The 27,632-nt window shown below is 37.2% G+C and overlaps 1 protein-coding gene across 10 annotated transcripts in view; it reads left to right on the top strand.

Annotated features, from left to right (window-relative positions):
- LOC145681170 (microtubule-associated protein Jupiter-like) overlaps positions 1 to 27,632 on the top strand; it is a 406,534-nt gene that overhangs the window by 357,021 nt on the left and 21,881 nt on the right. Inside the window, exon 1 of one of the 10 annotated variants that reach the window (XM_081752633.1) lies at positions 26,581 to 27,050. The exons of the other annotated variants lie outside the window; for them this stretch is intronic. Within the exon in view, the coding sequence (XP_081608759.1) occupies positions 27,040 to 27,050 (11 nt within the window). The 5' untranslated portion in view covers positions 26,581 to 27,039. Of the gene's footprint in view, positions 1 to 26,580; positions 27,051 to 27,632 lie in introns of those variants that run through there. 10 annotated transcript variants of the gene reach the window in all.

Here is a 27,632-nt window from a genome sequence, read left to right as displayed (position 1 = left end):
GTTTTCTAAGAAAAATATTGTAAAAATAAATGGGAAAATGCAGAAACTTGTTACTTATTACTCTTCTGAAAGCTTCAGTACTTGCTGCCACATGTGAACTAAGTCACTTTTATTCTCACTTCAGCTTTTATTCTTTCTAAAGCAATACTTGTGTTTACCAATCATGTGGTACCAAGACAAAATTTGTAACAAACCATTTGTACAACACAAAATTTTGTTGCCAGTTAATGGTAATCTAGATGGTATTTATTAAGTACACTATTTTAATTTTGTATTATTGCGCATAATGAAAATATAGAAATTTGGCCTTACCCCATCCAGATCAAAGTTGAAATACAAAACCGTGCAAAGTATGTAATTAATAATGAACATCTAAACACAAGTAATCCATTTTTTTTTAATTAGCTGACCAACTTAAGTCTTAACGTGTTAAAACATTACTTATTTCAACTACGATCCAGCCGGCCCTAGTTTGGTTGAAAAATAAAAATGTAAAATTCAATTTATGCCCAAGTTTGGCATCAAGGTTTACTTTTTGATGAAATTTTCGTCACTTTTTCATGTGCTTTTGGACACTTTTCAACTATTTAGAAGAGACCAGACCACTATGAGCCCTGTAATCATCATCTCCCTTAGCCTAAAGAGCATAAACGTGGGACGTTAAACTGAACTCGTGTGTCAGTTATTTTTCTGGCTCGAAAATTAAATGAGAGTTGTTATATTGTCTTGTCTTGTGACAACACTAATCGCCGAAGGTAAGCAAATCGCTGTGTCCCCTGATATGAATGGTTAAAGTTCATTATAAAAACGTATAGTTTGAATTTCTGTCAAGAAGACTTCAGCTCCGTTGACGTCGTAGAAAGTAGAACCGAGAGTACGTTAATGTAAAATAATGAAGGCTTCATGCCGCATTTCATATTCCTAAGATAATGCATAGGCTTTAAAAAACCATAAAGCTTTGACTATTACAATGCAGTCATTCACTCCATGTTCTGTTGGATGCGGGAAGTTCAGTGCCTTTAAGAGTTTCTTCCACTCGGCTCCCTGGGATGTCTTACCCCTTTCTCGAAACTTATTGTTAGATTTATGTGATTGCCTTGTTACCCTTGTTCTCTTACATTCCTTCACATGTTTTAAGTGTTAGAAAAAAGGGAAAGAGGAATTTCTCTGAGGAACATTCATCTTCACTGCTCTTGATGGTCACTAACATTTTCTCTAAATCCTTGTTAGAGAGACTGATGTATCATTCTTTGTTGGACTTTGTATGATTACATATAAAAGCACTTTTAAAAATTAGTTTTTATGATTATTATAGAACTGCTTTATTGCTGAATCATCTGTTCAGGCTAGTGTTTCTTTCTTGTACGTCATTAGCGAAAGAAAAGTTGTCAGTTGACATTGTGATTCAGAAAGGTTCTAGAATTACTGGGCACATTAGCTTTATATGGTAACGTTTTTCCCTTTCCACAGTGCGTGGCTTTACAAAGAACAGTTTCCATCTTATTCAAATAGTGTATTGTCTTGTTACACAGATATCTGTCTCTTTGTTACCAAATCGCATCACTCTCCGAAGTTAGGGTTTGTGTGTAATGAATATTTCCCGTAGTAGAATACAATCATAACCATCATCATGAAAATATCAGTTTAACTTATTGAATTAGTTCTCTGATCCTGGGTTCAATTGCTGGTTGGGTTGCAAAATTGTAACTGTGAGGCAACATACTAGGGTTGCCTGTGATACAGGCGTTGAGGCTGTCTCGTCTCCAAAAGGTGTTGTGAAAGTGTTCGAATCTGAAAGTGTATCTGCTTCTAAGCTCATCTCACCTCATCTTGTGGGCAACCGGGAAGAAATTCATAAATACTGGTGTTGGGAGTTAATGTGCTAACCACACATCATCCAGTTGAACTTGCACAATCTATTATAGGTTGGTGCGCATGGTTCCGGGTTCGATTCCCAATGTTGTAATCCACGAGACGAGACGAAACAGAATATTTCATATCGAAATACTAGTCATTATTTCCAATAGACGGACATACTTTCAGAGCTCTTTCAATAGAAACGTATGTCCTTTCCCAAGAGGAGACAGCCATAACTCCTGTCTCGAGGTTGATTCAGGATGGTGAAGTTTGATAAGGGACGAAGTCCACATTTAAGAAAAAGAGAAATAGTATTTTCGACTTGAGTTTACCATCTTTTTTTAGCAGCGAGCCTATGTGAGGCGTGAAGCTAGTGATTAACGTGGAATCCGAAGATGAGCTCCCGCTGGGAATCGAATTCGGGTCTGTTACGCAAAAGGCGCGTACGCTAACTACATAGCCACGAAAGACCTCTAATAAGGTTTCCGAAGTCAATTCGCTCACAATCCATCAACCAATTATTATTATTCTGAACGTGAGTTACCCTCTGAAAAACCCTTAAGACGCTATTGTTGCCAGTTATCTTTTTCTGACATATAATTAAATGATCCTAACAACGGAGCAAAAAAAAAAAAAAAAGGACACAATGTTTTCTATTTGCGAAGAATTTAGCTGAAGACTAATAAAGAAACTTAAGAATGTACTGTAGATGATGACGCCATCTACCGTCGACAATGTAAACTTCCTTCTTTTAGTTTACCTTAATGGCCAGAGTTTGCAGTAGCAATATTTTATGCAATCACATACAGACTGCATTATGTGCTTCTGGTTTTTCATAAAGAGAAGAGCTGCATCTCTTGTGCTCTTAGAAGTTCATTGGCACGTTTTGTTGGCTCGCTCGCGCCAGAAAGGCCAAGCTTCGCTGCGAATAAGGTGATTTTTAACAAAGCCAGGACATAATGCTTTAAGTTTGTTGAACTACATGCTGACTGGTTTTCCCTATTATGCCTCATTTTCTGTGGTTAAGCATCAAGTGTTCATGCATGCCTACACCTTGTTTTCGACAATTGGCTACTGGAGTCTCCTCAAAAGAAGTTACAACAGGCTTTTGAATCACAAGTATACAAATCTCATTGTAAAGCTTATATTGCAAGGTTTATTTGTTGTTTTCTCAACATAAGCATTGTCCCATCGTTACATCAAAATATTTCCTGCGGCTAATCAGTGATCATCATCATGTATTCTGTGATCATTGGAAGTGAGGGGGCAAGATGACTCAGTGGTAGAGCGCTTAGCAGTGGTACGTGGGGTCCCTGGTTCGAAATGAAATCTGTAAGGATTACGTCCCACAATTATGTCAACTAGACTAGTGACGACGGTGGTGATGAGAATGAATGAAGAAAATGAGAAGAAACGGGAGAACACCGAGAAAAACACGCACACGAGGTTTGTCCACCACAGATCCGTGATTCGATCCCTGGTCAAGTAAGCTTGTGGTGGACAACATCGTGTCCGTGGGTTTTCTCGGAGTACTTCCATTTCCTCCTACTTACTCATTCCACCAATCTCTCCATCATAATTCATTTGCCTTAATTATCGTCTCCCTTAGCCTAAAGGGAATAACGCCGGACTTGTTGAAAACTAGGCTTAGGAGTACTATGTAAGAACTAGGTAGCTGTGGCTTCATGGAATAGTTGTCATTTGTATGCTACTAATATTCATTTGGTGTAAATCACTGGGACTTCCTTACAATGTCAAGGAATTAGATCGTTCAGAGGAAAACGTTTATATCAAATTTTATGTGATTTGACGTGTGCGGAGAAGATATTAAGTTTATTCATATGGCTGTGAATTATGAGCTTCTAATTAACCCGTTTATAAAAACTGGACCGTTCCACAGTGAAGCACGTATTAATTGTTTTGGCTTTTTTCTTTACCTGTTATGTAATATAATAGCCAAAGGAAGAAAAAAATGTTCACCTGGTCAATTAAGGAAGATTTTTCAAGGTTTTTTTTAATGGCTCGTGCCTGTCAGTAATCCCACAACGTTTTGGTAATAGCATCTGTCGGAAGTTATTGGTCGAATTGACCGCTTTTGACGTGCGCACATTCGTCATAGAAACTATGTTAAAAGGTGAGCTTCCCAGAAAACAGTCTAATCGGTACAAATTAACGGTACAGCTCCACAGAAGAAGGTCCAGTTGGAAAAAGAATTTTTTTGAGAAATTCATAAATATTGTTTACTGGAGGCGGTACGATTGTTACTGCGGAAGTTGAATGCTGTGTATATGATACATGTTAGTGTGTGGTAATATGCAGACGAGATTTTTTTTTTTCCGAAGGGGGGAAAGGAGAGTTTTGTTAATGGGAAGCAAAACTCGTCCCTGGGTAAGTTTGGATGTTTATGTGAAAGATAAATAACCGGTTGTTGCCGGCAGCTCTTATGGTATGGAGAAGACACTGCATCCAATATGGTTAATTTTAGGAAGGCGCAATGGGCTGTCACTGCGTCGCTGTTGCCATGTTGAAAACTATCGTCCCCTAATACTGGCGCCGTGTACTTGGACAATAACATACCTTGAAAGCGTAATTTATTGCTTTTTGGAATAAGAATGAAACTTGTTATGCTTTTAAAAGTTGCTTCTATGTGTCTACATGACAATTTTAGTATTTTGAAAACAATTCGTGGAAACGGGAAGCATTTTTGTTGTAAAATGTGGTTCATGTTTCATAGAACGTATGTCTTACGATAATAATCACGTGTCATTCATATAGGAGGATAGGATATGGTGGCTCAGTGGTAGAATGATCACTTTTGGTGCGAAGAATCTCTAGTTCGATCTCATCTCGCGCCAAATGGCCTTTGTAGCGTACGAACACTGTGCGAGTTTCCCGTTCCCCACCTGGGGGCGCGGTGGCTCAGTGGTAGAGCGTTCACCTCCGGTGCTTGGGGTCCCTGGTTCGATTCCAGCTCGCGCCGTGTGGACTTTGTGATGGACAAACACCGTGCTTTGAGTTTTCTCGGGGTTCTCCCGTTTCCTCCCACTTTCTTCATTCCACCATTTCATTCATCTCTCATCATTACCGTCTCCTTTAGCCTAAGCGGCATAAACGTGGGACGTAAAACCAAAAGATTTCATTTCATTTTTCCCGTTCCCCACCCACTTTTCTCACTATACCACTTTTATTCACGGGACGTTAAACGTGGGGGGGGGGAAACCTCGTAGCATTCACAGGGGGCACGGTGGCTCGATCGAGCGCTCAACTCTAGTCTAAGGGGTTCCTCGTTCGTAAATTTATTGTGGATAATATCGTGTTCGTGTGGCCCCAGGTAGTGCAGTCGCTAACGCTCTTGCCTTCGGTGCGAACGGTCCCGGATTTGTTTCCCGTTGGGGGCACTCGGTCGAAAAAGTGTAAAAAGCTTTTTCAGGCCAGCCATCCTGAATGAGGTTTTCCTCATTCACACCAGGCAAATGCCGGGGTGGTACCTGACATACAAGTCCCAAGGTGCTTCCTTCCTTCCGCCGAAGGACGCTATTCCTCAAACGTGATGGGCTAACATGGCCATAGATGCCGGAAGCTCAGAAATCTGAATCCTAAATCCTAACATCATGTTTGTGTGTTTTCTCATGGTTCACTCTTTCCTTTCACATTCTCATTCCACAGATCCATTCGCAATAATGTACTTACCTTAATCATTCGTTTCCTTTAGCCTTAGGCAGACCGTATATTGACCAGAAAACAGAATAGCTGATGCGAAGCTCAGTACTGTAGGCAATGCAACAAAGCGTTGTACCTGATATTCACTCGGGCTCGTGTTAGACAAAGGCCTCTCCCTCCGGCTCAGCGTGGGCTGGCCTTTCTCTGATCAATATGCGGCCAGCCTTAAGGGCGTAATCGTAGGACATACAAGTAAATTAATTTTTTTTTGTACCATTCATCATAATCTTGGAACTCCCTGATGCATAGTCGAGTGTTCTAAGATATTACTGTGACCATCATTAGACCTAATATAGCAAGGTTTGGAATTCTGCACGGGGCATGGGTATTATGAATAATGACCTTTCATCATTCGTTTTTCATTTAACTCATAAAGGACAAAACTGTAGGGCGCAAAACTAAAATAAATAAATTGGAAATATAATTAGGACTTCACGTCTAACTTACAAATTACAGCCCGTGTATTTGCAAGTATTTCACTGTATTAAAGCTCTAATTGTTTACACTTATTTAGTTTGAGTTTTCCTATCAACCAGCTCTAACTTCGTATCATATTTAAATCATTGACCAACAGAACCCTCTATTAGCTTGACTTTATTATTATTATTATTATTATTATTATTATTATTATTATTATTATTATTATTATTATTATTATGAAATAATGTGATCTACAGACTGAGACAATTGCCTTTTGTCATTAGAATCGAAAACCATCCATTTTCTTACTACTGTTGGATTCAAAAAGCGTTTTAATTAGAGAAGAAAGCTATAATGAGATCTTGCAATGCTGAAACCTCTCGTATTACTGTGATATATTGTCACTACTTACTTAGTCATTTTATTTCGTTTTGGGGTCAAAAGATCCAAGGGGCGCTGCGGCTCAGTGGTAGAGCGTTCACCTCCGGTGCTTGGGGTCCCTGTTTCGATCCCAGCTCGCGCCGTGTGGACTTTGTGGTGGACAAACACCGTGCTCGTGGGTTTTCTAAAGATTTCATTTTCATTTTTCAAAAGATCCAATATATTTCAATCAAAAATTTTCTTGTACGCCTTATATCTGGAGAACTACATATAATGTAGCCAAACTCAAACTATCATTTAACTCAGTATGGTGTGCGTATTCCGTAGAAAATAACCAAAATTCGATTTAGGGGCCGTTCAAAAATGTGGCCCCTGATTCAAAAACTAATTAGTGGCCAATATCCATTTTTGGTTTTCCTAAAATTCTAGCTTAACGCTTTCCTCAATATATTTTACTCGTTAGAACTTTAGTGATTCGTTTCGTTGTTTCGAAATCTTACGTATAGTGATTGAAAGGTTTTCTGCACTACAGTTTTTGTTTCGTTGAATTAAGAGGATAGCGTCTTGTTGAGCACCTATTGTCTCATATACTATATGAGACGTAGACTTACAGCTTAACATGGAATCCTACCACATGAGATCTCTCCGGGACTTGAACTCAGTTCTGGGCCGCAGTGGCTCAGTGGTAGAGCGTTCACCTCCGGTGCATGGGGTCCTTGGTTCGATCCCAGCTCGCTTGAGGTAGGTTGTAGTGGACAAACATCGTGTGTGGGGGTTTTCTCGTGGTTCTCTCGTTTCTTGCCACTGTATTTATTCCATCGTTTCATTCATTTCTCATCATCGCCGTCTCCTTTATCCCATACGGCATAATTGTGGAACGTAAAGCTCAAAGATTTCATTTCAATTTCAAACTCTGTTCCCCCACAGAGGGGGGCGCGGTGGCTCAGTGGTAGAGCGTTCACCTCCGGTGCTTGGGGTCCCTGGTTCGATCCCAGCTCGCGCCGTGTGGACTTTGTGGTGGACAAACACCGTGCTCGTGGGTTTTCTCGGGGTTCTCCCGTTTCCTCCCACTATCTTCATTCCACCATTTCACTCATTTCTCATTATCACCGTCTCCTTTAGCCTAACCGGCATAACCGTGGGACGTTAAACTTAAAGGTTTCATTTTTTATTTCATTTCTGTTCCCCCACACCTTCGGCTACACTTACCACATAACCCCGAGAAAGTTCCCTGTCCATTATTTCCTCCCTATACCTGGATAAAGTGCGAAGTTTCAAATCATAGTTATCAAATTATTACACAAGTAGTTGAATGTAATTTTGAAATTGAAATGTTGTAGTGAGTGCCTTTATGTTAATGCAGTAATACAAGTTAAGTTAAGGTGATTTTGAAAGAAGACTAATTTTTAGAAAGGATTTTGTGCCATGTGTCATTTATCATTTAAAGGTCAGAATACAAGTGCTTGAGTTTGTAAATTAAAATCGCATTTTTTAAAATAGAAGCGTACATTTTAGAATAGTGTGTAGGTTACTGGCTTCTTTCTATTTTAAATGAAGAAAAATACAATAAGTTATGTAATAGTACGTAGACCTATTCTCTGAAAGTTCGTAAAAGTTTTCTCTCTCTCTCTCTCTCTCTCTCTCTCTCTCTCTTTCGCGTCACGACTGTATTGTTAAAGAATAATTGTTTCCTTGAGCCTGCATCTTCGTATTATTGGTCGTAAAGGTGCTGAGGAGAGGACCATTCAGCAAGATCGGCCACTAACGGTTTAAGAGATTTTACATGATGGAAACTGTGAATGGAAGTGCTATTTACCCGTAATTTCGTGATTCAAAGAATTGAAAAAAGAAATAAAGAAAGGGTTAAGTTGACCTTTCCATAGAGAGAGAGAGGGAGAGAGAAAAGCAAATTCCTTTTTGTATTATTTATTTGTATCAGTGAAGAACGAAAGAATTTTATTTGAAATGCAGCAGACAGTGTGACATTTGAAATATGGGCCTTTGTATATAAATTAAATATGATGAGTGTTTTGATTCATGAAGTATTGTCTGCAATTAAGGAAGAATTTTAGTAATGTTGCTAGCACACGTGGCGATTTCTTCAAATGACTGGCATAACTTGGAGTAGGTCTCGCACCAGGAAGATCATCACCCGAAGCTGTTTTATGGAATAACGGTTGTTAGGTCCAAAGAAGTAACCAGCACATATATTTTTTCTGTTTCCAAAAGGCTGTAATTAGAATTCCTAATGCGTGAAAGTTAAGCCTTTTGTGCTTTTCTGTTTATTACTTGTCACATAATTGGTTGAACAGCATCACTTATCTTTATAAATTAGTTTTCCAATTAGTGTTTATTAATTTATTACCACTTGTCCCTTCTAATTAGTTCTTATTTCCATTCCTGACTCGTGGTTAATCAGTTATTTATTCAGTTCAGTTAGTTTTTCTGGGGGAATTTGATTTGTGGTATCCAGTTCGTATTAGTTTTTTTATTTATTTGTTTTTCTCCACAACTTTAATTGAAATTTCAATCATGTATTCCTATTCATTTCCAGATTATTTTGTATTGTCCAGGTCACGATTTGTGATTTTGCTTTGTTTTTACCAGACTGTATCCAAGTAAAAAGAACTTGTGTGTGAGAATTCCTTTTAATTTTTACTGTAATAATTAGTTCTTATTTCGTTCGAACAAGTAGTTGAAATGCGCGTTCTATTCTTATCAGAAGAATAAAGTTTATGCATAATATTTCAAAGTATATTTGAACCCTCTTTCTTCTTCTTAGAAATATGTATTTCAGTTAGGGCCGTGGTGGATCATTGGTAGAGCGTTCACCTCTGGTTCGATCCCAGCTCGCGCTAAGTGAACTTTGTGGTGGGCAAACACCGTGTGCGTGAGTTTTCTCGGGGTTCTCCCTTTCCCCTTTCTTCATTCCACCATTTCCTTCATTTCTCATCATCACTGTCTCCTATAGCCTGGCCGCCATAATCGTAGGACGTAAAACTTAAAGATTTCATTTCGTTTTCACGTATTTCGATTAGAATGAAATGATAAAGCTCTACCAAACACTATCCGAGTTCCAACAATTTGGCCTTGTTGAAATTCCATCAGCTCTGACCAGGGTGGATTGATTTAAATCAGTCTGATTTAAATCACGATTTTAATCAAGATTTAAATCACTTGATTTTTTTAATAAAAATCGTTGATTTAAATCAAATTCCGAAATAAATTAATTTAAAGTGAAAATAAGTAAAATCCCGTTTCTCTTCTGTTATTTCGATTATGGAAGATAATAATCATAATACAATGAGACTCAAATGTATGTACAGCACAGTATGAAAACGAGTATCATGCAGAGAATGATTAGGGAAAATCCCGTTTCGAACGGGTAACGGGAGAATCCTGCTTTCTTCTCTTCGTAACATAGGGTTTTTAAATCGTTAAATATTCCAACGGAGAAATCACCATCGACATTTAAGACAAAAATTCTTTTATGTCCACGTCTGTTTGTTTGTTTCCAGATAATAGGGGCGTATTTAGAGGGGCCCGATCCCCTTTCCGAAACAAAAATAAAATAAAATAAAATAATAAAAAAAATTAGGCGAAATTTATGTACTAAATACATAGAAGTTCCTCGGGATCGTAATACGGCAAATTTTGGATGCGTTAAAATATCGAATAATACTTTTGATAAAGTGATTTCTTTCAAATATCTAGGATCAATATTAACAGACGAAAACGATATCTACGAAGAAATTAAATGTCGACTAAAAGCAGGGAATTCGTGCTTGTCACGAATTCTGTCCAGGAATTTGAAGATTTAAATATATATGCTTGTTGTTCTCAGGGTGTCTAGCAAGCAAGCATAATCAAATTCCCTGACAAAATTATAATTTTCCCTGACTCTGTCATTCTTCTTTTCTTAGTAACTCATGAAAAGTAACTTATATTTAAATCATGAAAATGAAATCTTTCAGTTTTACGTCCCACGATTATGCCGGTTAGGCTAAAGGAGACGGTGATGATGAGTAATGAATGAAAGGAAGAAAGTGGGAGGAAACGGGAGAACCCCGAGAAAACCCACGACCACGGTGTTTGTCCACCATAAAGTTTACACGGTGCAAGCTGGGATCGAACCAGGGAACCCAAGCACCGGAGGTGAACGCTCTACCACTGAGCCACCGCGCCCCAACTGTCAAAATGGTAAAAGTTTTCGCCATTGTTTATATGCTTATACAATATTCTACAAACGTACAAATGAACCAATTCATTTACCTGTAATTTATGACTATTTTAGTGGCATTCCTTCACCCCTCACAGCCTGAGAAAGATTTTTCCCTGACACACAATGAAATTCCCTGACATTTTCCCTGACCCTGCAAATTCCCTGACTTTCCCTGACTGGTTGACACCCTGCTTCTGTATGGTTGCGAAACATGGTCGCTTACTATGAGGAAAGAACGTAGACTGAAAGTATTTGAGAACAAGATCCTGAGACGAATATTCAGACCCAAGAGGAGCGGGAATGGGGGAAACTTCATAACGAGGAACTACTTAATTTTTACGGTTTACCAAACATTGCTAGGGTCATCAAGTCTAGAAGACTCAGGTGGTCAGGTCATGTAGCCAGGATGGAAGAAAATAGGAACACTTTCAAATTCTTAAGTGGAAGACCAATCGGAAAACGACCATTAGGAAGGGCTAGGCGCAGATGGGATGACAATATTAAGATGAATCTCGCAGAAATAGGAATACAAAATAAAAACTTGATCCAGTTGGCTAAGGATAGAAGTCAGTGGAAAGTTTCCGTGAACGCGGTATTGAACCTCCGGGTTCCATAGGCCATAGAGTTAATTAGTTAATTTTGGGTGAAATTTATGTACTTTACATGGCTAATTTCGATTTTTTTTAAAAATATACTCCTGCCAAATATCAGGAACTTTCGTGAAAAGAAAAGTGCCATGTTGATAAACGTTGCTGTACGTTTTTTCCTTAATGCTTAAGAAATGTTGTTTCGGATTGAAATAGGTTAACGATTGAGGATTAATTCGAAATTAAACCAAAATACTTTCACTTAAATGGCATAATTGTCCTTTAATATTAATTCCTAATGTTTTTTCTCCAGTTCGCGACTTATATTATACGAGGAGAAAGATTTGATTTAAATCAAAAAAATCGATTTAAATCAAAAAAATCAACAAAAATGATTTTTATTAAAAAAATCATGATTTTTTTCCACCCTGGCTCTGACATGATTCTCTGATAAATGCAGAGAACAATCTGGACTGGAAATAAGCCTCGAGGCTGTACAAGTGGGCAAACACGGCACCAATTTCCTTATGAGAACTTTAATATGAGGTGCGCTTTTCACGGGGTGTTTCCGTATTTTTGTCCACATCTGTATACTCTTGATATAATTTATTATTATAACATTTCCTCTTACTTGACAATTTCTTTCTTTCGCAACCACTTCAATCGGAAGTTCTAAAAATTTTACATTCTGATATTGCATTAATATTATTCCGGAATAAGAAAAATCTCATTCATTACATGACTAGTAACAACACATGTTCTCGCCTGAAATTTTATTGTTCAGTGGTCAAATGCAATAACCATTCATTACTGGTACGTGAGTCGTAAATTTAAATAAGATCTCGGTCAACTCCTATAACAACCATTAAATTTACCTCAAGATAGGAGTCTACGACGTAAATAATTCCACGACATTTTTACTATCAATTACCACCTACTAAGAACACCACCTTCGAATGTAAAGCATAATTTTTCATGGGTTAGTTAATAAATTTAGGATATACCGCGAGAAGCTCTGCTGTTTTTTTGCAGAAATATGGTTCAGAGATATTAAAGCACATCTATTTAAATGTCATCGCTCTACCCGGTTCCACACTTAAGGTTTAGTTTTATATAACTTAGGTCTTGACCGAGTATTTCGGTTTTGATTTGAAATACATAGAAACGTGATGTAAAAATTAAATACATATCATTTTAGGACAGACCCGCAACCAGTCACAGAGGTTTGGAGGGGCCATGGATATGTTTAGGGGGGTCAAGTCATTAAAAATTCTCTTACACATATGTAAAATTGTTTTTTTTGTGTTGTGGTCTGAAGGGGCCACGAAAAGTTTAGGGGGCCAGGCCCCCCTCTGGTTGCGGCCCTGTTTTAGGAACACTAACATCATTTGTAGAGTGCAAATAAGAATTCTTCGTGAAATATAAAGTAGCATAAGGGCAGGAATAATTCCTATAATATGTTTCTTTACGGGTTAGAATTGACTTAAAAATAAATCCGTCCTGGCCTTAGTTTCAAGGTACACCTCTGACATTTGTTACGTGTGATTGGAGGAACAGGGACAGTGCAGTCTAGTGGTTAAGCGTTGGACTCAACGTCCGCGTGGTCCCGGGTTCCATTACCTGCCAGTACTTCCCAATTTTCGGTGTCCAAGCGTTGTGAGGCAAACTGAGGAGTCAGTCACATAAATAAAAGATGTGATGGCCACTGAGTCGAGAAAGCTCCTGATACGCCTGTTAGACAGAGGGCGTGTTCGTCGCTAGGCTGGACTTAGTTCAGCTGGTTACTAACAGATGGTGATAGAGCGGCTCAGGCTCATAAGTGCCTGGTTAGTTAGATTGGATATAAGTTCTTTCCGTAACACTAAATAGAAGATTATGATGCGATAGCGCCGTCACAGGAGAAAGAATACTGGGATTTGTTCCCACCTGTTGCAAGAAAACTTTCTATGATCAACTTAGCTAAATTTCATATACATCTGTTTTACCGTTATTATATAACATGTTCAATTCAGATATTGCTAGTGGTGGCTCTTGTGACAGAAAGCACATCGGTATATATATATATATATATATATATATATATATATATATATATATATATATATATATATATATATATATATATATATATATATATATACTCCAAGCTAAGGAAAGAAAATTGTACGCAAGAATTGATACGTACATTAGATAAGATTTTTTTTTCCTTGTAGAGACAAAATTTAGATTTTTACCGATGTGACTTCCCTCAAGAGCCGCCGTTGACTGCTGCAAAATTCAAGTTTAGAAGCCAGATTAAAACATGTCTTCATTCTTGACTGTTCATGGCTGCATGTTTTTCCATGGTTGAGCTTGAGTTGAACAATAATTGAAAATAAAAACTCTAGACCAAAAAATGATACCAAGAATTGAGTACTTTGAATTATATTTCACTCAGCTTGTAATAAGGTGTCTGATAGCTATGTTTTTGTGGTTTTTAATTCTCGGAGTTTCCGAAAAGTATTTAAGAAATGAACTTTTTAAAGGTTTATTTCTCTCCGCAAACACTGATAACGTTTGACGTACTGTTTTTCAGCGGAAATGCATTTTTATTTGAGTTTTTCTTATACCCATAACAATAATGAGTAATACATTGAGGATTTTTTTTATCTCATGGTAATGTTAGTTGTCTGGAAATAACGTAGTTTCTTGTGTAAGTCAGTATATTCACACTCATGGCTACCAGCATAAGTAGGCAGTATGAGAAACCAGTAAGCATAAAGAGACAAAAAAAAAAAAAATCCATTCACGACTTCCCATTACGTTAACATCAGTTGGTTGTCACTCATTAGTCTAGTAAATTAATTAGCAATCCTATTCGTTGTCCACATTGTGTTGTTTTTCCATGTATTCTCTTTCCTCATTAAACGCTTTTATTCACGAGAGTCGTGCAAGTTATACAAGAGAAGAGGTTCTTGGCTTACCTCCAGGAATCAATACGATGGAAAGTGGATCACAAACTGTCTGAGCTCAGAAAATGCGCTGGACCTTTCGCTGTGGGTACGGGTTCTATGATTGAGATGTAGGTGTTTGCTCGAGAATCAGACTGAAAAATGACTGCACTTCCACGAAAAAAAAAAGAAAGAACATCCAATCATAACCATAAGGAATGAAGGTACCTTGTGAAAGCGATCAATAAATTTTTGGAGCAGAATATTCAATCAAATCCAACGAAAAGGGAAGGAATGTTGGGCATACTGTGTAAAAATTTTCACTTTTTTTCTGCTTTTGAAATTTTATCACAGATATGGCTGTATACATAACTCAGTGTTAGAGCTTATTTTGAGTTGTTTACAACCGGTATGACTTTTCTAGGATTTGTATTTTTATTGATATGTCATACCGGCCCAGTTCAACCACTGGATGTCATTATTACTGGAAATAACAAGATGGAAGGTGAACTAGACATCGGAAAAAGGTGGCGGTGTGGTTCAGTGGTAAGGGATCCCCGGTTGTTTTTAGGCCATGTGAATTTCTAGTGGACATTATCATGCAGAGACGGCTCGTGACGGAAATCACCCCGGCAGAAATTAAAGTTTTTTGATTGAAACTAAAAGAAAATTTTCCTAATGTAGTAATTGTCGTATACAACAATTAATGTATCAGATAACTTTTATTCTCATAGCTCTAAGGTCCCCTTCGTATGCAGTCACTGAGTGACGCAACTCGGTGACACAACTGCTTGTGAAGCATTGCTTTAAATTGTTGCGTTCGTACGAGGTAGCTGCAGTTGCCGTCACTAAAACGGTTGCCGTCACCGACCCACCTGCGTAACTTCCCTCACTAGCTGCCTCTAGTCCTGATCGTAGGTTTTCTCGAGGTTATTCCGATTCCTCCTACATTATCATTCCATCATTTCTTTCATTAACTATTCGTCTCATTAGTCTAAAGGGCATAACGTGGAACGTTAAATTAAACATTTATTTGTAAAAACCATTTTAGCATTCATCTACTGAGGCTCAGAAAGATTCCTAAAAATCTCGTCAAGATATCCAGCCCAAGTGAATTCGAACCCAAGCCCTTCCAATTATGAAATGATAATCTGATTATCTGCACTGTTTTTTAGTGGTAGCTTAGAGCCTTCGACCAGCCGTAGGTCTTGAGTTTAAAAGTGTTTAACCGACAAGAAAGAAAATGCGTTACGATGGCTTGAGAAAGCTTGCGCATAAAGAGAAAATGAATCACCAGGAGACCTAGGTGAACGAAAGCGTCATTATCTATATATTAAAATGCTACAGTACTAACTATGAGCGACCGAGTTCTAACCTATAACCTTGACTTTCAACCCTTTGGTTTACGGTTATTTGTGATTTCACGTTTATAACAAAGACAAATATTTTTAAAAGAGTGTATTTTAAATAAATTACCTAAAGAAATATTTTTCAGATAATTTTTATCCTTTTAAATTATTGTTCGAAGGCCTTTGCCTTTAATAAGCCTTCTCCGAAATAAATGCAAATGAATTGTGCTGCCATCTTTGGAGCTCTTTTAAACTACGCGTATATGTATGTGCCCAATCCTTTCGACAATGAGATCTCGGAAACTACAGGCTCTAGAAAGATGACGTTTTCACTGATTGATTGCAAATTTCATGTAGATTGTCCAGTTCTAATTGAATATTTAAAAAACATGGACGCTATTTCTTTATTACATTTTTACGGGTACATTGGAAGTGTTGAAATTAAAAAAAATATAAAGCATCGCATCCTAAGCATTATACATTCCAACACCACACTGTTGTATATAGGGGTTGTATATGTCTCAGTCGTTTGTTTCATGGCCAAATAATAATGGAAAAGGAAGGATAAGCACTTCTGCAGTCTAAGATGAACTTTATGCTCATATGCGAATGATGCGCTGTGTAGAAAGCGCAGGTTCAGCTAGTCTATATATTGAAATGCTAGGTTTATATTTTTGTGGTCAAGAAAAGTTCGTTTGTGACCAATTATTTTCGACAATGAGATCTCGAAAACCACAAGTGCTAGAAATGTGCCGTTTTCGCTGGTCGATTCTAGATTTTGTGTAGATTTGCCAGTTCTAATTAAAGTTTAAAAAAAAAAAATATGTTCCACGTTTTAGGCGTCGTTTTGACCCTATTAGTTTAATATTGCCACTAGGACACGTTAAGGTTGATACCCTTGTGAAATGCAACCAGTAAAGAAGCTGCGTATAGTGGGTTGATGGACATTTCAGGCGCGTTGCTTTAATCTGAATGACAAATCCTATTGCAAGCTGGCAACTTCAAAGGTTTGCGGACCCACAATGAGGCGTACTCGGATATAGAATTGTAAGAAAAAAAAATGTCAGGAGCAGAATATGTTTGCTTAAATAGGCTATTTAAATACGCGCCCATGTGTACACAATTGAAATTATCGTATTGACACAAATCCTTTGCAATTTTTAGATAACCTTCATAATTCTTAGAAAATCTAGTCTCGTCATGCTGAAAGTATACCATTTTGTGTGTGTATGTTGAGGTTATTAAGTTTTCCGTTATGGTGATTTTTTTCCTATTTCATTTTTCTGTTCCTTTGATAGTCCAAGCTAGCTTAACTGTACTGTTATTGATAATGTCATGCTCGTATCGTTTCACTCACAAACACGTGGCACTGTAGTTTTATAAACTGTAGCTGACATTGAGGCTGAAAGGAAAACTATATAGACTAAAACACGGTTGTGGTTATGACGTATGTCTTCTCATAACTGCTGGCTTTTTTTTGTTGCCACAACCTTTGTAACTGACAGGGAGACAGAGCATGACTTAAGAATACAATTGCAGCACACGGTAGTGACTTGAGTACCAGTACCAACACGAATCGATTGACTATATATTCTAGTTGCACATTGAGATTACTTTTTAACATAATTTTCGTTATAGTTGTAAAATAATTTGCGTTGAAGTTGGAAATTAACTTCATTCACATTGTGCAACGTTTCTAAACTTTTTTTTTTTCCTTTGGGGCACACCAAAGTAGGTTTCAAACTTTGCAACACCCCTCCATGTGTTTTTTTTCCTAGATGCAAAAAAAAAAAAATACAATACATTTTTTTATTATTATTATGGAACGACCATGAGATACAAATCTCAAAAGTAGATTACGTAAGATTCCTGAATAGAAACATATTAACATAAAAAAAAACTTATGACTCTCCATCAGGAATATGAGAAAGAAATATCACAATCACAAATATAAGTCAATTGGCGATTTTTTTTTTTTTTATTTTCTTCTAAAGATAATTTCTTTGCGAAAGATCTTAGAAGACGTTAAAAATCTTGCAACACATCAATGTGTCGCGACACAGCGGTTGAGAAACGCTGACATAGTGAGCCATTGAAAGTTATGTTGACGGTAGGTAGTGGAACAATTATTCACACTAGTGGTTCTCGCCAAGCCTTCGGCTCGTCTGGGATTGCCCACACGTTAGAGACATCCGGGCGCGCACCCCTAACTTTTTGTTGCGAAGGGTCCAAGCTTAGCGGAAAGGTGGTTCAATACTACAAGCCACTACGTCTATGTAGTACTGAGCGGGTATTATTCTGCACCCGAAAAGACAATAAGTGATTGTAAAATACTTCCACCTGAATTTTCAGAAAATAATGATAGATCGTTTTTATTGGAGAACGGGTACAGATGAAGTGTGGGATCAAAGTTTCATGCTACATCAATCATTTCCCTGTTAAACAAGTATAGTTTTATTGGGAAGTGTACAGTATGTTGAGTTAGGAAGTTTTGGAGGGAGGGTCCGGATCCGATGGACTCCCCCGTGGGTACGCTTCTGGCGTCATCTCTTGAGGCATTAGTCTGTGTGAACTATTAGGGGCGTGACGGACAAACTGAGACGTCTTCGTTTTATGAAGATATTCATTTAATATATATTCTGTGTAGCCAGCCTAAAAAGCAAGTTCAAGTTGAGCCATTAATAATTAATAACAAGATCTGAAATAACTGGGAGTCAGCCAGGGTTTATGTTTATATGCAGGCTATTCCTGCATTCATATAGTGGAGCAGAGGAAATATCTCACTTGGAACGACCGGTTACTGATATCGATCCCGTTGCATCCCAATTCTGATGCTAGAGCGCTAACTATTAACCTACATTCACTAGAAATGGAACTATTTTAACAGTACTCTTTCTCCCCAGAGGATAGTTTAGCGAAAATATGTAATCAGCACGGTATTCTATGTAAATAAGAGAGCTCTTTCGTGGATAAACGGTTAGCGCACGCGCCTTTGGCATGGGAGACTCGGGTTCGGTTCCCGGTGGGAGCTCATGTTCGGATTCCACGTTAATCAGTTGGTCCCGTCTCATATAGCCTCGCTGCAGAAAGGGACGTAAACTCAACATCAACTAAACTTTATGTAAGTAAGAGATAAAATGGCCTCGTTGCTCAATCTCTATCTATTATACGCTGATATGGGCTAGTTTGTTAATTGACTTAGAATTTAATGGTCCTTTCCAGCACACGGGTATATGTGACATGAACGTAGAACTTGATGTTGTATCCGAACTATGTCACTCCCACCGGGAATCGAATTCGGCTTTCCTATACCCACCCCATGTGCTATTTAGCTAGGAGTGGTCTAATGTGAAGTGGAGAAAATTTACATAAAACGTATAGGCCTACTTCTTTACTATTGAAGAACAAGGGGAATTTCTGCCCTTTTAAATCAAGTATTTTAATATTTAAGTGCCTTCCGAACTCACATAGCATAGTAAATACAGAGTGACCCAATTAAACCTCCTATATTTTAAAGGTTAATAAAGCAAAAAATAATGGAGATAGAAAGTTGTTTACTGAAAAATATAAAATGAAATGAAATCTTCCAGTTTTACGTCCCATAATTATGCCATATAAGCCAAAGGAGATGGTGATTATCAGAAATGAAGGAAATTGTGGTATGAAGAAAGTGGGATTAAACGGGAGAACCCCGAGAAAACCCATGCACACGATGTTTGCCCACCACAAAGTTCACTTGACGTGAGCGGGGATCGAACCAGGGACCCTACGCACCAGCTGTGAACTCTTTACCATTAACCCACCGCCGCCCCCAAAATATAAAATGGTTTTGAAAACGGTGTGTAATTAGTTTGTTCTGATTTGTTCTGTTCTTAGGAAGCCTCCTAGGGAACCCAACAAGAGAAGCAAACTTCCGTGGAAAACGTTCTGGGGACTGTAAAATAGACAGTCGCACAGCCTCGATATTCCAACGGTGAATCTGTTACTTGCAAGTTCTCGACTCAGTTCAAGATAATCTTACAATCAGGAACGTTTTCACTACGTGGAATAGCAAACTGTAAGCGAAAAGCTCTTTACACTGTAGTCACAAAACTGCTGTTTTTGAAAAACATTTCGACTGCGCACGCGCAATGAGCTCTGGCCAAACCATAATGACGACTGAAAACGGCAGTAGGGAAACAAGTGCCGATCTGCAATACTTTTTGTTTCAATAACATTTAAAATGTGGGAGGTTTTGTTGGGTCACCCTGTATTATTGAAGTAATACTCGTGCATGTATGAGAATGCATGTTGATTCTTGTAAGAATTGTAATAGAAATACTGTTTCATTGCTTGCACAGTAGCTTAGCGTCTCTTTTCTGCATCAAATGTATTTGAGACGTTGGCCTATAGTATGAGATCTGGACCACAACTATCTCAGCTGGGAATAAAACTCTTGATCCCTACAACTAAGGCAAATATGTTTACCATTTATCCACGATTGAACTCGCAATTTACGTAAAGTAAAAGTACTTAGGCATTTTAGAAATATGAGTAGTCCCCATCCAGTAGAACCATCTAAGACAGCGTTTCCCAACTTTTTTCAACTTGCGGCACACTACGGGTCTAACTTGAATTCTCACGGCACACTCATAGGTATTATTATTATTATTATTATTATTATTATTATTATTATTATTATTATTATTATTATTATTATTATTATTATTATTATTATTTGTAAATAGAAAATACCGTCGTATTTGTTTTCTTTGATTACTGACTTCCTTCTCACAAAGAATAAAGCTCGATCACTGGTTTTCCTCCATCGTAAATCATTATACTTAATTTTCTTTCAAATTAAAAAATAGAAAACAATTCCAATGAAATATAGAGCTCAGTCTTTTAAAAAATACACTTTCTTTTTCGAAGAATGTATCCAACCTTTCACAAGGAAGATCACTAAATTACGAACGAACAAACAAATCTCTTGTACTTTTAAAACAGAATTGCTGTAATTTGTATGAGTGTTTGCTTTGTCGAAAGGATGTAATGAGATTTTAAAATTTCAAGTTACGAAATAATCTGTAACAATAAAGAAACAATAATGGTCATAACAGTGATAATTAATACTTTTTTCAACATTAAAAATGAACAGATAAGTAACACAGTGTGAAACTTATAATTTATTAACATGGTTAATATACGTCACAATTTTAAATATTAATAAAATTCTGTTTTCGAAATACAATCTATGTAGTAATAATGTATGTAAAATAATATATTACAATTACAGTATTTTTCATTGTAGAGGTTCATAGTAATGTGAAATTTAAATACACATATTTCCTGTCTTGCAATTAGGTTCCTATATAATTAATAATTTTGTTTTCATTTCCTCGCGGCACACCAGCGGCCCATTCGTGGCACACCGGTTGGGAAACGCTGATCTAAGATATAAATGTTTCAGATTTCAGAAATATTTTTTAAAACGAAGTTAAGTGTTTATGTAACGAGTGGGTAAATGTAATTAATAGGAGAATACGTCTCGCAAATAATACTGGTAGAAACATGAAACTGTATACGTGTTGCTAGTGGAACGCTTTGTTTAACGTTGTCTCGAAATGTTTAAAGATCTTTTTAAATTGTACTATCAAATGACAGTACAATATAAATAACTTGCATTCCTCCACTTTAGAACACAAAAAAACAGTTTATCTGCGATGCGTTGGGTTTTTCTTATTATTAGCATATATTGAGCTTAACTGGGCGGTCACGAATCTTAAGATTAATGGAGGTCATTCTTGCAACTAAGATAATACTTCAGCATCACGGCTTAAGGTCCTTATTAATTACCATACATTGTGCATAAGAAATGAAAACTAGGTCTGCGGGAAGCTCGATATTTTCTGCCCTAAATATCTACTCTTTATATCTTTTTTAAAAAAAGAAAATAGTTTTTGTCTCATGCTTAAGAAGTTAGTTCATTGGAAAAAGTTCTTCTCATATCCCGAACACTTTTTGAAATTTTACAAGATTGACATGTGCGATTAGAATATAGTTTGTGATACTAGATGCTTGATAAACGTAGTAGTTGTTTTTCCTTCTTCGAAGTGCCAAGTTTAAAACTTTATTTTGTTTATTGATCTTTCTTTGTTTTGTAAAGTGTTACATGTCCTAATAAATTTGTTTCTGAAACAAACCTAGTTTTCAATATTAAAGCATTAGACGACATCACAAAACTCAAGTAACATAATTTCTGTTACTCTTTTTGCGTGGTTCTGATATGAATTGAGGGTACTATTAAAATAAATCCCTTATCATATCTTGGATACAAACTTGTAATATTTTGCGTGACGATAATTTAAATTTAAAAAATAAAACTTAAGACACTGCTAAGGCATTACTCAAATATTTTAATAGTTGTGCTGTTTTTACGTAAAATTTCACTTAAATTCATTCGCATCACAATCCACGAAAGTTTATGCTCAACAAGTCGTAAAACATCGTGAAGTAGAAACACTAGAATAATACTAAAAGGTTCACGATAGTGTTACAAGACTAGCGGTTTTGAGAAATAGGCTCCAGATGGCGTACGTTCAAGTGTGTGATGAGTACACTCATATCCAAAATGATTGTCGCATATCTATAACTGTCTTCTTGTAAAAATACAATTTGATAATGATTCTGCAGGGTACTTTTAATATTGATACTATGTATATAATCGGTAAATGTATATTTATGGTAAATTTCATAGGAAAATAATTATAAATACGAAAATTAGAATGAGTTACACAAATTGTTGCTAAATGGGCAAGAAAATTTTATTTTCGTTTTATTGTTCTTATTTACTGCTCTTTTGACATGAAATTTGCCACATACATGTCTTTGCCGATTATACACATACTAACATTATAAGAAATACCGGGCGAATTCGTTATCAAATTATATTCCTACAACAACATATTTATAGACATGCGACAATAATTTTGGACATGAGTGTACATCTGCATTGATAGAAATATTTGTCTTTTTAATTTAAAAAAATAGGGTTTAAATTCCGAATATTATATTTTAATATTTTCTTCCTTTTATCTGAACCACGCGTTGTAAGAAGTGGATGTCATTATCTTTAGACCTTTCACCTGTAAATTAGTAGTTAGCTTTCTCATCTTGTTTCCGGGAGATCTATAGTGCGATCACCGATGGGGTTCATATGGGTTGGTTCCCCGTTAAACTGTAGATTCACCATCCATATACGTTCAGCTCTGAAAAGGGACATTACACTCTAGTCTTAGAGATATGTGTCGTTTTAGTTAACTTTAAATGCATTCTGCGAAACGTAATACCTAAGTACACGTTTGCTCATGGCAAGAGTACTCACCTTTGGTGTGTGATGTTCCTATTCAATCCCAGCACACGACAATTTACGACTTTGATGTATGAGCATTAGTATTTAGAAGTGTCTGTGACTATTATTCTAGAAATGAAATCTTTAAGTTTTACGTCCCACGGTTATGCCGGTTAGGCTAAAGGAGACGGTGATGATGAGTGATGAATGAAATGGTGGAATGAAGAAAGTGGGAGGAAACGGGAGAACCCCGAGAAAACCCACGCACCCGGGACCCCAAGCACCAGAGGTGAACGCTCTACCACTGAGCCACCGCGGCCCCACTCTAATTCTAGAATTTCTCCTTTATGATGTTTTACAACTTGCAGAAAACAATATTACAAGACTAGTTGCTTTGACAAATAGGCCCCAGGAGTCAAACCAAAGATCACGCACACAAACTCTAGGTAGCAAAAACTTGTTACTACTTCGTAAGTGTGGCGGAGTTGAATCCAGTAATAAATTAAAAATTTCCTGCAGTTTCTTTAGTGAAATCCGGTTTATTCAATTAACATTCTGTAGTATAAACATGACAAGGTAACGAGTAAATTGGGGATCACGTTTCTTCTAAATTATGCTTTATTATAATTTCTGCTTTATGTCACGTTACGTGTAACAATAAACGTAAATATAATTAATTTTGATGTATCTCTTCCATTTTTATGTGTTTTTCTTCTTCTGTCACTTAGGTGACGTAATTCATAAAAGAAGAGAAAAATATGGACTAATGTGTGTGTTGCTAGGTATAAAGTTCTCCTGTCTTATTAGAGCGTTACAGTTCAAATAGCATGGGCAGTTAATGTTAGGTTCAAAATCGTGAACGCGAGCATACTATGTTTATTAGGTTTTCCTTTAACACGGAATTTACTATACTGTGCTCACATCAAGATCAATCAATAAGTGTGGTCGTGGCAATGTCTTATATTATGAGAACACTGGAATGATACAGTGCCAAGTCACAAATGTTATTTGGGCTTTTAAATTCTTCTTTTAGCAACGATAGTGTGAAGACATTAATTTACAGTTTAGCGTAGGTTGTGTACTATCCGTAATGGGCCACGCCAACTGATCAGTATTTTTGTCAGCCTCAACTAGTAGTCGGGTGGTTAGAGCGTTGGACTCACGTTTGCGTGGTGCCGGGCTCGATTCCCAATTTTCGGTGTCCACCGAGCGTCGTGAGGCGAACTGGGGAGCCACGTGAAAACAAGGTCACTAGGTCTAGAAAGCTCCTGCCACGCCTGTTAGAGACAAGGAAACGAAGCTCATTGACCACGTGTTCGTCGTTTGCCTGCACTTAGTTGGGCCGGTTGTTAATAGATGACGATGGGACGGCTCAAGCCCATATGAGCTGTCATGCTAATGGTTAGTTCAACTGTACATTTCAAACGTCTAAAATACAATTATTCTTACTATGTTTTGAAGATTATGAGCTGGTGTTGGTAATTTTATTTTTCTGAGTTGACAACCTGGGGCACGGTGGCTTAGTGGGAAAGCGCTCACTTCTTGTACTAGGGGTCCCTGATTCGATCCCAGGTTAAATGAGTTTGTGGTAAACAACATCGTGCTTGTGGGTTTTCTTGGGATTTCCTGTTTCCTTCCGCCTTCTCATTCCACCAATTTTTCATCGCCATTTACTTTTAATAACCATCCACTTCCTTTAGCCTCAAGAACACTACCATAAAACGTTAAGGTGTAAGCCTTTCCTAAGTATCCCTGTGACTGGGCATTAAACCCGGGATCTGCAACTATGGCGAAAACATTAATAATCTACTCACAAGGGATAGGATGTTTAATGAATCAAGGAGATTCCCGGAAAACAATATGTTTGCATTGTAAGTAATTCTTACGTCTTGGATTTTTTTTTTTCTTTAAGGGAGAACCTCCTTTTTTCTTATATCGTGAAGCTATAGAGATGTACGACTTGTTAATTGAATGATCGATTGTCAATCACTGTTTTGGGCTTTTTGGAGCAGAATTTACTGCAAGATAATTCAAGCATAGTTTTCCCGTTTTGGTTTATAACGCTAGGTCAACTCCGGGAATCAAATGCAATCATACTCGCAAAAGACAAGCGTACTAACAATACAAAGCTGTCGCTGCAGTTGTTAATAATAATAATAATACAGTTTCATTTGCGTTGTATTTAGAATGCCAGCTAAGTTCGAGTTCTACTTAGGCCAAAATTTAAGGTTTCTTATTTCTAAGTTAAAAATATATTCGTTGTTTCGGGAACTCACAATACCTTAAAATCCAATTCACAACGAATACCAAGATGTTTTAATAAATTATGTTTATTTCTTTTGCACGAGACTGCCTTCGCTTGAGTCACACAAAGTTGAAATTAAAAGTACGTCATATTTCTAGTTGGATGTGATAGACGCCGCATTCTTACATCTTAATTAGGTTCATATTCGCCAGCTGGGGGTCGAATATTTGTCAGATTCTGTTTACTTCAGCTTATCAGGCAAATCCCTGTCGCATTAGCCCAGTAATGTTTGACTAGTTCGGTGGCGCATTTTTAACTAGGTGATGGCTTGGTCACCACATTGGCTTGTAATATTATTTCCGGCTTCCTTGATCGGTTGGTTATTTGATACCTGTTAATTCAAATGAAATGAAATTTTAACAACCCATGGTTATATCTTGCGGGTTAAAGGAGACGACTCGTTATTTTAAGCATGTGGTTAATGGAAAGATTGATGAAGTAGAACACCCTGAGAAATGATGTTCATCTATTCGCGTGACTATAATCCCTCGTGCTGTACTATGGAACCGGCAATTCCCCTCTCTTATAGAATTTAAATATTACTGACCAAAGCATATATTAACTAATAAATAATAGCGTTACAGTTTCGGCAAATTAACTTTGCCTTCATCAGACAGATAATGTGTCTGATGAAGACAAAGTTAATTTGCCGAAACTATAACGCTATTATTTATTAGTTAATATATGCTTTGGTCAGAATTTGTCTTTTAATGTATACAAGAAGTTCCCAAGCTAGAATGAGTGGTAATAAATATTACGCATCGGAAAACAGGAACTGATAGCTCAGTAGTTCAGCACTCACCTTTGGTGCGCAGTGATTCTGGTTTGATTCCCAGCAAGACGATTTTATGATGGACAGCGTCAACTCCATCGTGCCCGTTGGTTTTCTCGGATTTTCCCGTTTCCTAAACATTCACATTCCAATTCTTTCCTTTTATTCACTTGCATTAGTCAGCCGGCTCCTTTAGCGTAAAGGGCAAGTGTGGGACTAAGATATTTCATTTCATTATCCACACATGAAAGTATAATGCCCGAGAATCGCCGCCACACGCTGACTAGTTTGGTATAACCATAACGAAAAGAGACTACAAATTGGCAGTCTTGTGTATTTTCTTATCCCTGTGAATATAATCCTTGTTTACTTTTTCCATTGTTTTTGTTCCACATCCTGCACAACATCACGAGTCCTATGCATACTGAAGTGAACATTTGTCATCAAGTTTCCGGGAAGGATGACTGGATAGCAGTGGGAAGGGGCTCCGGAGAGTAATCAAACGCCGAATTGAAAAACATTGGATAAAGAGCTGTCTGTTACGGGTTGATCAAGACCTACGTCACTTAATGTAATATAAGACCTTTAAACATCACGCCTCACTGAAAAACAGGAAGTTTGAGAAAGCGCCTATCTCTTTCTTTGGTTTCTATGTGATCAGGGTGTGACTAAAAGAATCCTGCTAAGACTTTTCTAACTTTGCCCTTGTTCTTACTACAGTGGCTGTTCGCCTCTCGACGTCAAAAGACACTGACTGCTGCTGCCATAAGCTTTCGTCTGCTACGAGCTGGAACTCATATGATAAAAGTTAGCGGGTTTGTCATTAAAGTTCTGCTTCTGTTTTAATTACCGGAACGAGGACGTTGAAGGTGGGGGTAAAAGAAACAGTGGTGCTAGAACGAGCACTCACCTGATCGACGATTAGGCCGTCGCCCGACATGATCGCTCTACCATGCACCACAGATGTGGAAGCGTGAATCGCAGATATAAGACTCCCGTAAAATCTGTAGAAGTCTCGTTACCAACGGCATTCGTGTGTTGTACTTGGTTGTGAATCAACCGTGAGACACAATTCGAAGTGGTTCTTACATGAAATCGTAGTGGTCTTGTGGTGAGAAAGGCGTTGTTGCAGGTGGTTGTTGACGGAGGAAGAAGGCTTATTCACCATGAGTAACAGGTAGAAACTTGATTCTTTCTTCATTATCATTTGCCTTCTGATTTTTCATCTCAGAACTAGGAAATCAATGTAAACAATATACCGATTCAAGAAAATTAAATTACTGAACCGTGTGTTGTCTGTTGTGAATATGGTTATGGATTTATGGAATCTAGATGCTGCTACTTTTTTTGTATTCTCTAGTACTACCAGTATTCTGGTAAAAATTTTGTGCTGTTCATTTACATATTTTTTTCATTTTATTGATTGTAATTATTGCTGTTAATTTCAAAGATTGCAATTGGAAAATTTACCGAATCACTGCCTATTACTGATTTACCAACATAGCTTTATTTTCAATGAAAGAACAATTGTTAGCTACATTAATTATCGTTTTGATTTTGATTTTTTTCATTGATATTTCTTTTTTGCATTAGTTAAAACGCGTTTTCTTACATAGCTTTGTTTAATTAAAGTGGCAATCCCATTTCTTTTTTCTCAGCCCTAATCACAAAGAGGGAGTGTTCATTGATTTTTTATTGATATACGAGATTTTTATTTTAATGTGATAGGGATACAATGTGGAATTAAAGCTAATTATAG

The sequence above is a fragment of the Thermobia domestica genome, chromosome 3 (assembly GCF_964235325.1).
Source record: "Thermobia domestica chromosome 3, izTheDome1.hap1.1, whole genome shotgun sequence".
Taxonomy (NCBI): Eukaryota; Metazoa; Arthropoda; class Insecta; order Zygentoma; family Lepismatidae; genus Thermobia; species Thermobia domestica.
Note: the sequence above shows the minus strand (reverse complement) of the source record. Positions and strands in the feature narration are given on the sequence as shown.